This window comes from Paroedura picta, chromosome 7, assembly GCF_049243985.1.
Source record: "Paroedura picta isolate Pp20150507F chromosome 7, Ppicta_v3.0, whole genome shotgun sequence".
NCBI lineage: Eukaryota > Metazoa > Chordata > Lepidosauria > Squamata > Gekkonidae > Paroedura > Paroedura picta.
Genome location: NC_135375.1, coordinates 101,109,428 through 101,124,159, shown reverse-complemented (window position 1 = coordinate 101,124,159; position 14,732 = coordinate 101,109,428). Strand labels below are relative to the sequence as shown.

General features: G+C 45.9%; 1 protein-coding gene across 1 annotated transcript in view; it reads left to right on the top strand.

The window, feature by feature from the left end:
• The window catches only part of LOC143841430 (transient receptor potential cation channel subfamily V member 6-like), a 63,989-nt gene that overhangs the window by 36,815 nt on the left and 12,442 nt on the right, over positions 1–14,732 (top strand). Inside the window, exons 2-7 of the mRNA XM_077345720.1 lie at positions 5,181–5,278; positions 7,424–7,546; positions 9,022–9,162; positions 12,257–12,355; positions 13,543–13,718; positions 14,354–14,500. Coding sequence (XP_077201835.1) covers positions 5,181–5,278; positions 7,424–7,546; positions 9,022–9,162; positions 12,257–12,355; positions 13,543–13,718; positions 14,354–14,500 — 784 coding nt within the window. The remainder of the gene's footprint in view (positions 1–5,180; positions 5,279–7,423; positions 7,547–9,021; positions 9,163–12,256; positions 12,356–13,542; positions 13,719–14,353; positions 14,501–14,732) is intronic.

Genomic DNA, 14,732 nt, shown 5'->3' with positions numbered 1-14,732 from the left:
GGGGTTTTCCTTTCTTTTTGGATGGTGCTGGATTTTTACCTCAGCCAAAAGTCAAAACCAGGCTGAAGACCTCTAATAAAACTAGCCAAGTTTCTTTTTCCTCCCTTGTGAAGGAGCTCCATATCTCAAAAAAAAAATAAATAAAACACAACCCAGGGAGATGAAAACCCTTTAAAAAACCCTTTTTATTGCTCAGGGGTTCTATACACAAGTTCAGAGCTACAAAAATTCCAAAATGGTGCCCAAGCACTGGCAGTTTGCTTTATGCCCCATAACTACATGTGCTGGCAGGTTTTTGGCAAATGGAGGTTACAGAAAAGGTTACTAAGGAGGTGGTTTGGTACATCCAGAGAGCCCAGGCTTGCCAGATTTGTAGTAATTAAGACTGGCCGTGATCTATGAATTTTACTATTTTTCTCTTATTTGACTTCCCTGCCTTTACTGGAATTTGTCACTCTCCCCTTCCCCATGTTACACCCTTAATAGCCTTATGAGGTAAGGTAAAATGAGATCCAAAGCCTACCTGAAGACTGGAGGAATTTAATAGGGCTACCAGACATGACCTGGCCTCCAGCTGGAGATGGGTCCGTATAGACATAGGGGTGGTCATCAGTGACAGCGTGCCATCCCATCTAAGGAAAACCTGTAAGTGTTAGCACTCCTCTAGGAACCATCAGAAACCCAATGATAAAACCATAATGTTTGGGGCACTCCCTAGAGAAGACTGCTGTCACTTCCTGGTTTTCCCCAGAAGTAATGTCAGTCATCTCTAGGAATCGCCACAAAATCTGTGGTTCGGCCACAGATTTCCCAGTGTTTCCTAGAGAGTTGTGATGTCACATCTGGATTTTCCCAGAAGCACCACCATCCTTTCCCCAGGGGCAATTTTTATTTTTTCCCCATATCCAGCCAGCCACTGCAGTGCCAGTGAACACATGGTAGCAGTAGATTGGAACCTGGGTCTGCCTGGTTCAGTACTCTAATCACAACACCTCACCATCCATCCATTCATGTGGGAGCCAGCAGTTCACAGGTGCAAGTTTTGATAGGATATCTCAGACAAGACTGCATTCCTTTTCTCAAATTTAACCTTAAAAAAATAAACATTGAGAACTGGGGGACTGAAGATTCATCTCTCAGTCTCAGATGACAGGTTGTTCATGGGCCCTCTGCAGTTAGGGAAGGGAGGCTCTCCTGCATAGGCCTCCAGGATAGTGAACAGGAACTGTGCAAGAACACCAGCATGATCTGAGCAGAGTCATTTCAAGGGGGCTCTCACAGGAAAACTAGATTAGGCCCCAAGGTCTTTCCATTTCCATCTTTGAGTTGAATCAGGCAACACTACAGTTTGGGAAACCCCAAGCGTCATGAGAGCATGTCTCCCCATTGAGCCAAATTATTACGTAAGAATACAGGAATGTGTCTTTGGGGGAAGGCTCACCTTCTCCTGGAGTATTGTCTGTTGAAGGCATGTCAGGATTGGCTTTCATTATCTATCCCAGTCAGAAGCTGAGCCACACCTGCTGGGGTCATTGGCAGACCTTAAATTAGGCGCAGACAGAAATGTGGATTTGTCTGCTTGGTTTCTAGCTGCTCTGTAGGTCTATCCCCATTTGAACATAACTAGCCTTCATAATTTATCCAAAATTGAAAAATCTCAGACTTTGCTTTGTGGTTGTAAGTTCCTTTGAAACTTGGACCATTTCTGCATGGAAGGGTAAAACACGAGTGGCTTTCTGCTTGCAAACACAAGATGGTAAAACTCGCATTTGCAGCCCTCCTCATGGGGAGATCCCGCCTGTGTTTTTCTTCTGCCCCATTACAGCTTTTTACCTCCTGAGAAGACTGCAAGGAAAAGCAAAACGAACTTCTCCCTCCACTCCTTGGCTTGTCAATCACAGCAAGCCACCAATCATAACACAGCAGTGCTCTTGTGGACTGAAACATTCTCCTCTCCATGAACCGAAATTAACTTTAAAAAAAAGACACTCCCATGTTGCTATTTGGTAATGCCACAACACAGATGCATTTTAAATAAAAATAAACACTGATGCGTTGCTATAGAGAAACACCAGAACGATACAGCATTCCTGTTTGGGATTCCTATTCTTTGGGACTTTATTTCTGTCTGAGTGGATTTCTAAGTCACTGAACATGGTCCCTGGAGCCCAAAAAGACATTTTGTGTTAATGGTTGGTTTTCAAACATAGTGCTCATACCCATGTATGATTGGGAGAAGGATGCTTAATCATCCCCCTCCCCCCTTTCTTAGCTCATTTCCCACCTCCAGAAAATCAAAATGGGGCTGTTTTTTGCGTACCTGAGTTGTGAGAAGGCTTAAGAAGACATGTTGTGCTAATTATTGGCTTAAAAACAAAGCACTCAGACCTCTGTATGATTGGGAGAAGACTGCCCAATCACGCCCCCCCCCCCTTTCCCAACTCATTCCCCACCTGCTTGATTCCATAAAGACCTTGGACACTTTAAAGAAGATTTTATTTTACCTTTGACAATGTAAGTTTATGGTTGCACTGCAACGCGGACCATACCATTTTTTAAAAAAATTACTTGGAGCAGAAAATGGAGGGGGGAGGGAGGGTGCAAGGGTGGAACAATGCTGCAGTGACTATCACATGTTTTCCCATCCATACAGGCTTATCCCTGGTTGCTCATTGGTTGCTCACCATCGGTTCACGCAATTTAGGGATGTAAATCCAGTTTTGGTGATTCCCGAAATTGCGAGTTAAAAATGGCCAAAACTCAGGTGGACAGCCTTGGTATGCAGGTGATGTCATGTGAAGGGGCTCTAAAACCCACCAACTTTCAAAGGCTGTCCAGGAACCAATTCCTTGTGCGGAAATGTTCTTGGAGTGCGCATTTCTTTTCAGGCATGCCAAAAAAGTCCACAGAGATTAATTGAGAGTTTAGATGCTGTTGATGGTTAGGTCTCATTCACAGACCACTTTACTGCTCAACACATGGTCCGAATTCAGATCCTTTCCCAGGCCGAATATCTTGTTCCTATGGGGAAGTATCATGCAATGCTGTTTTCCCATACTTCCAGGTCTACCCAGTGGGGTGGGATGAGGCATATGATCTCCTGTCTTTTAATGGGCATATCATGAAGTTCTGTACAGTATGTCAGCCTTGCTCAACTTTTTTACCTTTGAGAAACCCCTGAAACATTCATCAGGCTTCACGAGACCCCAGAAATGGTGCAAACGTGGAGAATATGGTTGGGAAGCAGAGCTATAGATACATGTCCATCCAGTGCCCCTCCCTTCCCACCCCTTCCAGGCCTATAACTGGCCCTTTTAGGAGGGATGGTTGGGTTGACATGCCCATAAATGGCCGTATAACCCAATAAATGCTTAACACATTTTTAAAATATATTAAAATTAACTCCTACTCATTTGGGAAACCCTTCCAGGACTGTTAAGAAACCGCGTTTCACGAAACGCTGGTTGGGAAAGCCTGCGGTATGTCCATCCATAAGTAGATACAACACTGTCAGGCTTGGAGTGGTTAGCATGCTGTAAACAGATTAGCATGCTGTAAACAGATTAATGCTTTTACCTCTAATGAATCCACCCATTGCTTTACAAGCCTGTCACTTAGAACTAGGCATCGTAAAGAATGACACCATGAACTCAATTACCAGGAAAACTGGTCATGATCAGATTTCCTTGTTTAGTTCAATGCATTATCAGATTGCCTTGATGTTGTTGTTTTCCCCAGCACCATGTCCAACAGCTTTTTGCCCCTGCAGCACTTGCTTGTACTCCAGGGCCACGCCATGTCTTTGCAATGAATAACAAATAATAAACTTGAGTAAATCTACTGAACTACCAAGTAAGAGGCACATATCCCTTGGGGTCATGATTAGATCATTAAAGTGACTTGTCAAGCATAGAATTGCTCACAGTTGTTCTACTTTGTACACCTACACAGTTGCATGAAAGAGAAGAGACCAAAAATAGGTTCTCTCTCTCTCTCTCTCTCTCTCTCTCTCTCTCTCTCTCTCTCTCTCTCTCTCTCTCTCTCTCTCTCTCTCTCTCAGCTAGTGCCATAGCTAGGAACCTGTTTCCATCTTTTCTCTTTGCTATCAGATATATAGGGCCTTTTCAACCTTTAGACCATGGAGGAGCCCCTGAAATATTTTTCAGGCTTCGAGGAGTTCTGGAAATGGACTGGAAGAGATGTCAGCTGGCCACACCTCCCTGCCATGCTGTGTGTGAAAGAAGGCGGTTTGAGGCAGGAGTAACCATCCAGGTCATGCAAGAACACCACCTCCAGGTCAATGGAAGCAGACAGTTCCCTGGCATATGGACTCCCAACCATGGTTCCTCTTAGCCATGGGGCTATGTGAGAGCTCCCCAGAGGCTCCCGGCCTTTCTCCTGTAGGCTGCCTTGATGTGAAAGTAGGGGGCTGGCCACTTCTATTGACCTGGGGGTGGTGTTCTTCCATGGTTACTGTGCCTGGGAAAGGAGGTGGAGCCTGGATGGCTACTCCCCTTTTTAGAGGACATATACTCTCTTTTTTGGTGTCTGGGAAGTTTATGGAGTGTATCATTGACATAACATTTAAGTTCCATCCTGCCTCGTAGTTTGTGCAGGTCCTGCAAGAATAAAGACAACCTAAGCCGAGTAAGCATTTTACATTCTTTGTGCGATGTTTAGCAGGACCCAAGGACTGAATTTTCTTTGTATGATGTGCCCAGCAGCAGGGTTTTGCTTCAGGGCAAATGGGAGCTTCGTCTGTGTGTCCGGCCGGGTCACTGGGGCATTTTTTTTAGCTGTCTTGTTGCTTTTGAAAGGCAGCTGTGTTGATTTTTTTTTTGGGGGGGGAAGCTTCTTCTTAGGATTGTGAGGGCCAGTCTGGTGTAGTGGTTAGGAGTGGGGACTTCTAATCTGACATGCCGGGTTCGATTCTGCTCTCCCCCACATGCAGCCAGCTGGGTGACCTTGGGCTCGCCACAGCACTGATAAAATTGTTCTGACCGAGCAGTGATATCAAGGCTCTCTCAGCCTCACCTCCCTCACAGGGTGTCTGTTGTGGGGAGAGGAAAGGGAAGGTGACTGTAAGCCACTTTGAGACTCCTTCGGGTAGAGAAAGGAGGCGTAAAATAACCAACTCTTCTTCTTCTATAATGCAGAGACTTTGCTTTTGTGTGTTTCAGGATTTGGGAGTCTCCTCTCCTCCTAGCCGCGAAGGAGAATGATGTCCAAGGCCTTCAGAAACTGCTTAGCAGCCAGTGCTGTGATATTCATGAGAGAGGTACGATTCCATGTTACTCACTGTTGTCACGTTGAGAGATGGATCGGCTAGCTTCCAAAATCCTCTGCCATTGAATTTCCCAGATTCTGGAACTCCAAACTGCTTATTCTTGTATCCAAAATTAGAAGCATTACATTACATACCGTTGCCGACTTCTGGCTGGGAAATATTTGGACACTGTGGAGCCTTGGGGTTTGGAGTGGGGTGGGGTTTGGAGGGGGACTTCAGCACTGTATAATGCCATAGAGTCCACCCTCCAAGGTTGCTGTTTTCTCCCAGGGAACTGTTGTAATTTTGGGAGTTCTCCAGGTCCTACCTGGAGGCTGGCAACCTTAGCATTAGGAATTCTCCATTGCAGTTTTTCCTCAGCAAAGTTTGGTACAGACCATTGTGAATCTGCAATCTGCTGTCTTTAAGTTTACAGTTTACAGTACCAAAGCATATGCATGCATTAATGAAACACTGCAAAAATAGAATCATAGAGTTGGAAGGGGCCATACAGGCCATCCAGTCCAACTCCCTGCTCAATGCAGGATCAGCCTCAAACATTCGGGATAAGGATCTGTCCAGCCGCTGCTTAGGATCAAAGAGCCATAGAGTTGGCAGGAGCAAGACAGGCCATCTAGTCCAACTCCTGCTCAATGCAGGATCAGCCTAAAGCATCCAGGATAAGGATCTGTCCAGCTGCTATTTACATGTGTTCATAGATTAAGGGGAGAGATGTTCTGGTGTTTTAGCAGTGTGCAAGTGCATAGGGGACATCAATAAAAGACTGCAGAGGAAGACTCTTGGTACTCTCGTATATAAAAGCTCATCAAATTAGATTCTGAAGAATTTTGTTGCAGGACGTTGGTAATATGGGGGGTGTAAAAGAGTAAAAGTGATGCAAATGACCTAGACTCTGTGAAAAATGATGTGCTCCAGACCCACCGCTTAATCTTAGGAGCGCTCCTGATTGTAACAAAATTCAAGAGAAGCAGAACAAAATTTCAGAACAATAAGAGAAAGAAAGGAGTGAAATTTTCCTGTTCCTAAAGGCTCGAGCATTAAGAGAGACATAGTTCTATGAATATGTTTTAGAGGGAAATTTGGGGAGCTTTGGATGTGCCAAATGGGCCAGGAAGACTTTGTATTTCTTGAACCCAAACAGAACGTTTGCTTCTCCTGTACCTAGAACAGGGATTCCCAACCAAGGGTCTGCAGAAGCTCTGAAGTGGTGTGATATGAGGGCAGTCTGAGCTCTCTTCTCAGCTCCTACTCTTCATTCCAGTCTGCATGTGGTGGAGCTGCCTAGTAGTAGCAAAGGCCAGGAAAGCAAAAAGAGGACTAAGGGTGAGGGTAGTGATGTAACTTCCGGGGATGTGGCGGGTGGGCATAGCTAGCTGACATCACTTCCAGGGTTCCTAGAAGTCTGAAAAGCTATTTCAGGGGCTCCTCCATGGTCAAAAGGTTGAAAACAGTTGATCTAGAACAGGGGTAGTCAACCTGTGGTCCTCCAGATGTGCATAGACTACAATTCCCATGAGCCCCTGCCAGAAAACACTGGCAGGGACTCATGGGAATTGTAGTCTATGAACATCTGGAGGACCACAGGTTGACTACCCCTGATCTAGAAGATACCACCACTGTATCAAAAGCACACATATCTTCTAGGGCAGTGGTTCTCAACCTGGGGGTCAGGACCCCTTTGAGGGTCAAACGATCCTTTCACAGGGGTCGCAGCAGGGTGAGCAGCTTAGCTGGGGGAGGGGCACTGCCACTGCTGCTGCTCCTCCCGAACGCACCCGCCAATTTATATACAATTTATATACAATCATGACCAATGGATCTTCACGCCATTGGTCAATTTCAGTTTAATTTCTGTAAAAGAACACTGGCATAATTTTATGGTTGGGGGTCACCACAACATGAGGAACTATATTAAAGGGTCGCGGCATTAGGAAGGTTGAGAACCACTGTGCTAGGGGAAGCAGAGGTTCTTTCAGATGAGCAGAGGTGTGAAGGAACAGGAAGAGCATGGGGCTTGTTCCTGCAGCACTAGAGAGCACCTCATATGAAAGTTACCTTCCAGGTTTGCTTGGAGAACGTTTGGCACATCGGTGGAATGGCCTGTGCAATGCTTTATGCATCTCGTGCTCTTTCTAGGAGCAGTTGGAGAGACGGCCCTTCATGTCGCTGCCTTGTACAATAGTGTTGAAGCTGCCCAGCTCCTGATAAACAATGCGCCAGACCTAGTGAATGAAACTATGACGTCAGAGCTGTATGCAGGTAAGGCTCCAAACAGGGAAGATGGAAGTTAGCATTTCGCCAAGCAGCAAAGCGAAAAGGATTAGCCAAAACGATGGCCTTGATTGAATGGCGATAAAAGAAATGATTGCCAAATTTTGCTTCGTCCTCAAGGTTTTAACCCCCCGCCATCACCCAGGAAGATTGTAATCAATTGGGCCTCTGATACACATGCATATTGCTTTGCATATTTTAACATGTAAAATAATATCAAAAAATATTTCTACTTCCCATAGCCTTTGCTGACCATGTCAGTAACTCTTTCCTAGCCATAACCATACCTAAACTCACCCTAACCCTAATCCCAAAATATACTCTGATATGAATCCCTATTTTTTTTACATATTTTAACATGTAAAATAATATCAAAAATATTTATATATCCCACGGCCTTTCCAGACCATATCACTAACACTTTCCTAGCCCTAACACTCCCACTAAACCTAAAAACCAGTTCAAACCATACCTAAGCTAACCCTAACCATCACTAAGTCTTCCCCACTAAACCTTAAAGCTCCCCAACCCAATGAACACCTAAGCATACCATAACCCTCATTTACCAAGTAATGTGTGTTTTATACATATTTTAACAAGTTAAAAAATGTCAAAAAGTATTCATACATCCTGTGGCCTTTCCTAACTATGTCAATAATTCTTTCCTAGCCCTAACACTCCCGATAAATCTACAAACTCCCCAATCTGAATCATACCTAAGTTAACCCTAAAATTTAACCTGATATAAATTTTTTTTACATCTGAAATAACATCAACAGATATTTATACATCCCATGGCTTTTTGTAAGCATGCCTGGGCAATACAGTGATGTCACTTCTGGCATGCACAGGAAGTGATGTCATCGCATCATCAGCAACACAGGATACTCTGGCATTTGGGCAAAAGCTCTGTGGTAAAAACAGCTTCTATGTTCCTCTCTCTTTGGTGGTTAACCCGAAGCTCAGCTGCACACGCTACAACTTTCCCAGGGGAGGGAGCATGGCTCAGTGGTGGAGCTTGGCATGAAGAAGGTGCAGTATTAACCAATACTGATCTTGATGAACTAATCATCCGAGTCAGTTTGAGACCACTTCATGTATATATGCAATCTGTCTGTTTGCTCTCTCCACCACTCAGTATCAGTGTGTGACTGTACCACTGCTAGTTCATCTTCAATAACTTGCCTCAATCTCATGCCCATTTGACAGTGATATTTTTGCATGCAGGACAAGGCTATAGAGATCAAATGCCAGAGTATCCTTTGGGTGTCCCCCCCCCCTCTATTGCCATTTCTCCCTCCCTCCAAGAGTCCCCAGCTGGATTGTGTGTATCGCATTTCCAGGGCTTTCCCGATCAGGTGAATTGATTCCTGTCCTGCATAGTTCACCCACAAATTAGCCCAGGGGTTATTGATGTCCTTTCTGCTGAAAAGCTGCTAAGAGCATCTACTGGTGTATTGCAGGGCAAACCGCTCTCCACATTGCCGTGGTGAACAGAAACCTGAGCCTGGTGAAAGCTCTGCTCGAGAAAGGGGCAGATGTTAACAACCCGCGGGCCACCGGCTACGTCTTCAGGCGCAGGAGTGACAATCTCATCTATTTTGGTAGGTCTGCAGTTCCAGGTACCATCTGCTGGCTGGATTGTCTTTTTCAGGGCTTTGTTTTTCCCGGGGCCATCCGTTGATCTTCAGGCTGCACCGTTTCAGGCAGCAAGTGGAATTGCACTTCTGTATTTTTATTTTTAATACCCTGCACAACGTACCAGCATGCCAGGGGAAATGTGGCACTAGAATTTTCCTTCCACGCATTAGTTTACTCCGCAGAGGGAGTGCTTCTCTTTTGCAACATATTCCATCATGTGAACCCCCCTCCCAAATGTTGATGTGGTACAATCCAGAACGGGATTCCTACCTCAGAGAGAACAGGCCTCAGTATTCTCTCTGTCCCTGCTTGGCTGTTAAAGGCCTTTCCCATTATAATTCCACAAGAAAAAGGGATAGAGGCTTACTTTATTTTTAAAAAATGAAATCTGGGAAGTAGTACACTGTTGCCATATTAACTTACAGGTAAAATTCTATGGAAAACCAAAGAAGGTGCCCCCATCCCCCATGAGGCTCATGGGAACTGTAGTCCATGGACATCTGGAGAGCCACACTTTGTCCACTACAGCTCCATTGTTTCCAATGCAGTGTCTGAGAGAATCTCTGCAATGAAATTGAAGGGGGGGGGGACATAAAAGTGGGGGGGGCACAGCACAACCAGTGCCAACCCAACAAGATTAAGTTCACATCAGATAATCTCTGATGTAGAAACTGAAGGGGAGAGGGGCATTTCTGCGGGGACAGCAGAACCAGTCCAGTGTACCAGAGTCCAGCAGCAGAACCCTATGCCACACTAACAGTGCCCAGCAGCCAAACTCAGAGCCAACCTGCTAGTGCTCAGAGCAGGACACAGTGCTCTATTGTGGCAGATGCCAGCTCAACAGGGCTGCAGCACAGAGTCATAGCCCCTGGCAGCAGTATTGATCACTGTAGTCTGCAGACGTGCAGTAATTCTAGGGGATCCCCAGTCACCCCCTGGAGGTTGGCATCCCTTCTTAGGCTGATGGTCAGATTCTGGGTAAGGCAGCTTTCATAGTTCTTCCAAAAGGAAGATGGGGGTCTGAGGCTTGCAGTTGGCTCAAAGTCACTTGAGTGACTCATGCCAAATTTCGGCGAGGTATTTCCCAGCGCTTGTTTTTGTCACAGACTTCAAATAGCGCCTTCATAATTCCCTCACCCTAGGGAATCCTGGGAACTGTAGTTTGGAGTGGCAAGGCTAGAGATTTCTCACAGATATCTTGCCACCTGTGCCAAACTACCAGTTCCCAGGATTCTGTGGGAGAGGGGGATAACTGTGGCCGTTCGTAGTCTAAAACCGATATGATCTGAGGTGCGGATATGCATCGGAATCTACACCGCATTAAAATATTATCTTTTCTTCAGCAATTCAGCAAAAAAAAAATCTTGTGGTGCTAAGCATTTAGCAAACTATTCCATCTCCAAATTCCCTTCTCTGCTGGAGTGTTTATTATTATTCCGCGCCTTGCCTTGGCTTCCAGAGTTTGAATCTCCGGCGGAGGTAAATCAGAACGTCCCAGATGACTTCAACAGAGCTGAGGATTTGGTGCACTCTGCTTAGATAATGTTCCCCAGTTACCTTTCTGCAGGCAGTAATTAACCGTGCTTAGTACATCCATTTTCAAGCATTTGGGTAATGAGCCTTCATTAATTTCCCCCCAGAATAGATTGTAACACTCCAGAGAGAGAGAGAGAGAGAGAGAGAGAGAGAGAGAGAGAGAGAGAGAGAGAGAGAGAGAGAGAGAGAGAGAGAGAGAGAGCATCTTCGAATCCTGCCTCCTTCATCTAACTGTTTTTGTGCAAATTGATTTCCAGGCCTATTAATAGGGGAAAGTATGCTCCCCGAGTCTTTGAAGCATAATAGGTTATCGTTTAATGAGAGCAAGGAGTAAAGGGCATTTATCTTGCTCGGCAGCTGAATTTTTAATCTCTGGGATCCAGGGCTGGCTGCAAGTCTTTTGTCGCCACGATTTATTTATTTATTAGACTTTTTTTTTTAGTCACCACTCACTCAAAGGATCTCATGGTGACTGATGACATTAAAATAATGTAAAAACAAAGAACATATATATAAGATATTAAAGTTAAGATATTAAAATATGTGGCTATCACCATACCTGTGTTAGAACAGCCCAAACATCTGGTTCCCCTACAAAAGCCAACCTGAATAGTTCAGCTTTGCATGCCTTGTAGAAATTAAACAAGGGCACAGGTGTCATCTGAGAGTGCATTCCAGAGGAGCCATTAAGACAGTAGGGAAAATGTGACGTACCCCATCCAGAGCCCCCATGGACCTTTGGAGGTCCATGGACTCCTGGTTGGGAACCCCTGGTCTAGCTTCTTTGAGATTAGTTCTTCACTGTGAACATCTGATGATGAAGGCTCTGATGAAGACTTTGTGAAAATGGGCAATTTCCGGATGCCGATTTGTACAGAACATTAAATAATCACTTTCAGTACTTTCAAATAAGCAAGATTTTTTCATATCCTTATTGCCTCTTATGGCTTTTCTGCATCTCTTGCAACTTCCCACCTGGAAGTTGGCAACTGTAGTAAAGGAGCTAGAATTTCTTGCTTTCTTAAATGGTAGAAGCACCAAAACCCACAGCACAGAATGACTTCTCTTCTGCACCCTGATACATTTAGACATGCCTTCCCATGATGTGACATCTTGGTGTTGTGCATTTTCCCACCAGCCACAGATAATGGGCATAGCTACATCACAGATGGGCGTGACCATCATTTCCCTGCCCCAGGGAACCTTGGAAGTTGTAGTCATTTTGCCGTGAATGGGCTAGGAGTCCATTAGACAATGTCTGGTTCTCCTTCCGGAGTCCAGACAAACAATTCCCAGAACAATGGCAAGGAAATGCTTCACGTGATGACATCGCCGCACAGAGAAATAGCTTTACATTGGCCAGTGAACTAACTGTGCAGTGTACCATTTTAATCTTTATATCTGTGATAGGGGCCTTTGCAACATTGGCCTCTGAATTCTGCTCCCTCCTCCTGTGCTCTTGGAGTTACTGGCTTTATTTAATCCTCCCTCACCATCATTTTTTCCCTCTTTCTCCCTCAGGAGAGCACATTCTGGCTTTTGCTGCCTGCGCAGGGAGTGAATCGATTGTGCAGCTGCTGATAGAAAATGGTGCAGACACAAGAGTTCAAGACTCCTTAGGTATGAACTCTTCCAAGGAGTCAGGTCTGGTGGGGAATGCGCTCTGCAGGGGAAGGTGGTTTCATTAGGGTTGCTGGGTCCCCCCGACCACTTGTGGGGGAAGGTGGGGTAGGGCTGCCAGATCTAAGTTGGAGAACTTCTAGAGATTTTGAGCCTGGAGAAGGCAGAGACCTCAGTGGGGTACAATGCTGTAGAGCAGGGGTAGTCAACCTGTGGTCCTCCAGATGTTCATGGACTACAAACGCTGGCAGGGGCTCATGGGAATTGTAGTCCATGAACATTTGGAGAACCACAGGTTGACTACCCCTGCTGTAGAGTCCAGCCTCCAAAACATCTATTTTCTCCAGGGGGACAGGTCTCTGTAATTCCACCAGCCTGGTGGAATGAGCTCCCGGAAGAGCTAAGGGCCCTGCAGAATTAACAGCTTTCCACAGGGCCTGTAAGATGGAGCTCTTCCACCAGACATATGGTGGAGGACAGGTTGAGGTCCCAGAATGACCATCAGGGGTCCCTGAGAATTACTGAGATCAGGTCCCTCCCTCCTAATGGAAGAGCTCCAGACTGCTAGCTGGATGGGGTGGGGGGAGATTAAAGAGGAGCCAACTCCATCTCTTTTGTATGGGGAATTTTATGGGTATTGTTGTTTTATCATTTTTTTGTAAACAGCCGCAAGTCTTGGAGAGCAGTAGTATATAAATCAAATTAGATAGATAGATGATAGATAGATGATAGATAGATTAGTGATTGATTGATTAGTGATTTATTTATTTTGTGATTTATTTCCCACCACTCCCCAAAGGCTCGTGGTGGGTTACAAACGACAGATATAATCTAAAAAATCCCATTAAAGCCTCTGACATAAAAACCATACAATACAACAATATCAAACAGTATAGAATATAGATACAGCGGAAACATCGCCCCACCCCTAACATCCCCAACAATACCTCTGGGGGGGGGGGAGGAGAAGGGTGAGGAGGGAACAGATGGAACTTGCAAGCCACTGCTCCTATAGAGGGGGCCATGATCGTCCTTGCCGCCCAGCCTCAACCATAGACCTGGTGGAAGAGCTCCGTTTTGCAGGCCTTGCGGAATGCTGAAAGTGGAGGTAAGGAACATCTGTTGGCTGTCAAACTCTCCTCTGGATTCAGGAGTGACTCCGGATTTTTCTCTTTGCACCGCTACAGGTAACACCATCCTCCACATCTTGGTCCTCCAGCCCAACAAAGCGTCTGCGTGTCAAATGTACAATCTGTTTCTCTGCTACACGAAGGAAGACGAGGAGCTGGGGGCCCTGGACTCAGTGCCCAACAATGAGGGGCTGACTCCATTTAAGCTGGCGGGGGTGGAAGGCAACACCGTGGTGAGTGAGCTGGTGTGGAGGCACCTCTGTCTGCCTTTGGGATCGATTGTTTTACAATCCGTGCACATTTTAGAGCCACAGCCCCTCCTGCGATGCCCTGTGGTAACCTGGCATCCTCTTGCTTCTAGAGTCTAAGCGTTCTATCCGATGAGTCTGGAATGTAGAACTGAGATCCTCATGAGCAGGAGGGTTACAGCCATGTACCTTCAGCCTTACCACACCACAGCCCTTCTGCACATGGAAGCTCCTCCCTGGGGCCATGCAGAAAGTGTGCTCTTCCTTTTGTGAATTGGAACCCAACAGCATCTCTCATCCAAAGCAAAGAGCCAAGCCCAGCCCTCCTCTTTTCTTTGGGTGAATTGCCTTTACACCTGCAGAAAGGGCTCGACCCAAAGTAGCTTCTTCCACTGAAGCTGGACGTTTAGCTTGCAACCTCTGGGCACTTTTTATTGATGCTGCCTTCAAGGCTGTCATCTTGATCTTGGCCTCAATGGCAGCCATTTTGTGGCAAAGCTGGGGTCAGTGGCCTCTGGCTGACAAGCAGCAGGAGTTGGGAGAGGCAGGGTCTTCTGTTGTCTGCCCCTGGTCTATTCTAGTCTAATCAAGGTGTGGTCTTTTTGCTTCCCGATGATCAGATGTTCCAGCACCTAATGCAACGAAGAAAGCACGTCCAGTGGACCTATGGGCCTTTGTCGTCCACCTTGTATGACCTCACAGAAATCGACTCATGGGGTGACGACCAGTCTCTCCTGGAGCTTATTGTCACCACTAAAAACAGAGAGGTATTTTGGGAGCAGAAACAAATCTCTAACACTACAGTTTTCCAGCGATCTTCTAGGAGTAGGGATGTCAGCTTCTGGGTGGGACCTGGGGATCCCCTGCAATTATAACTCATCTCCAGACTACAGAGATAAGTGCACCTGGAGGAAATGGCTGCTCTGGAAGATAGAATCTGTCCCCTCCAAATACCATCCCCAAATCTCCAGGAGGTTTCCAAACTGGATCTGGCAACCC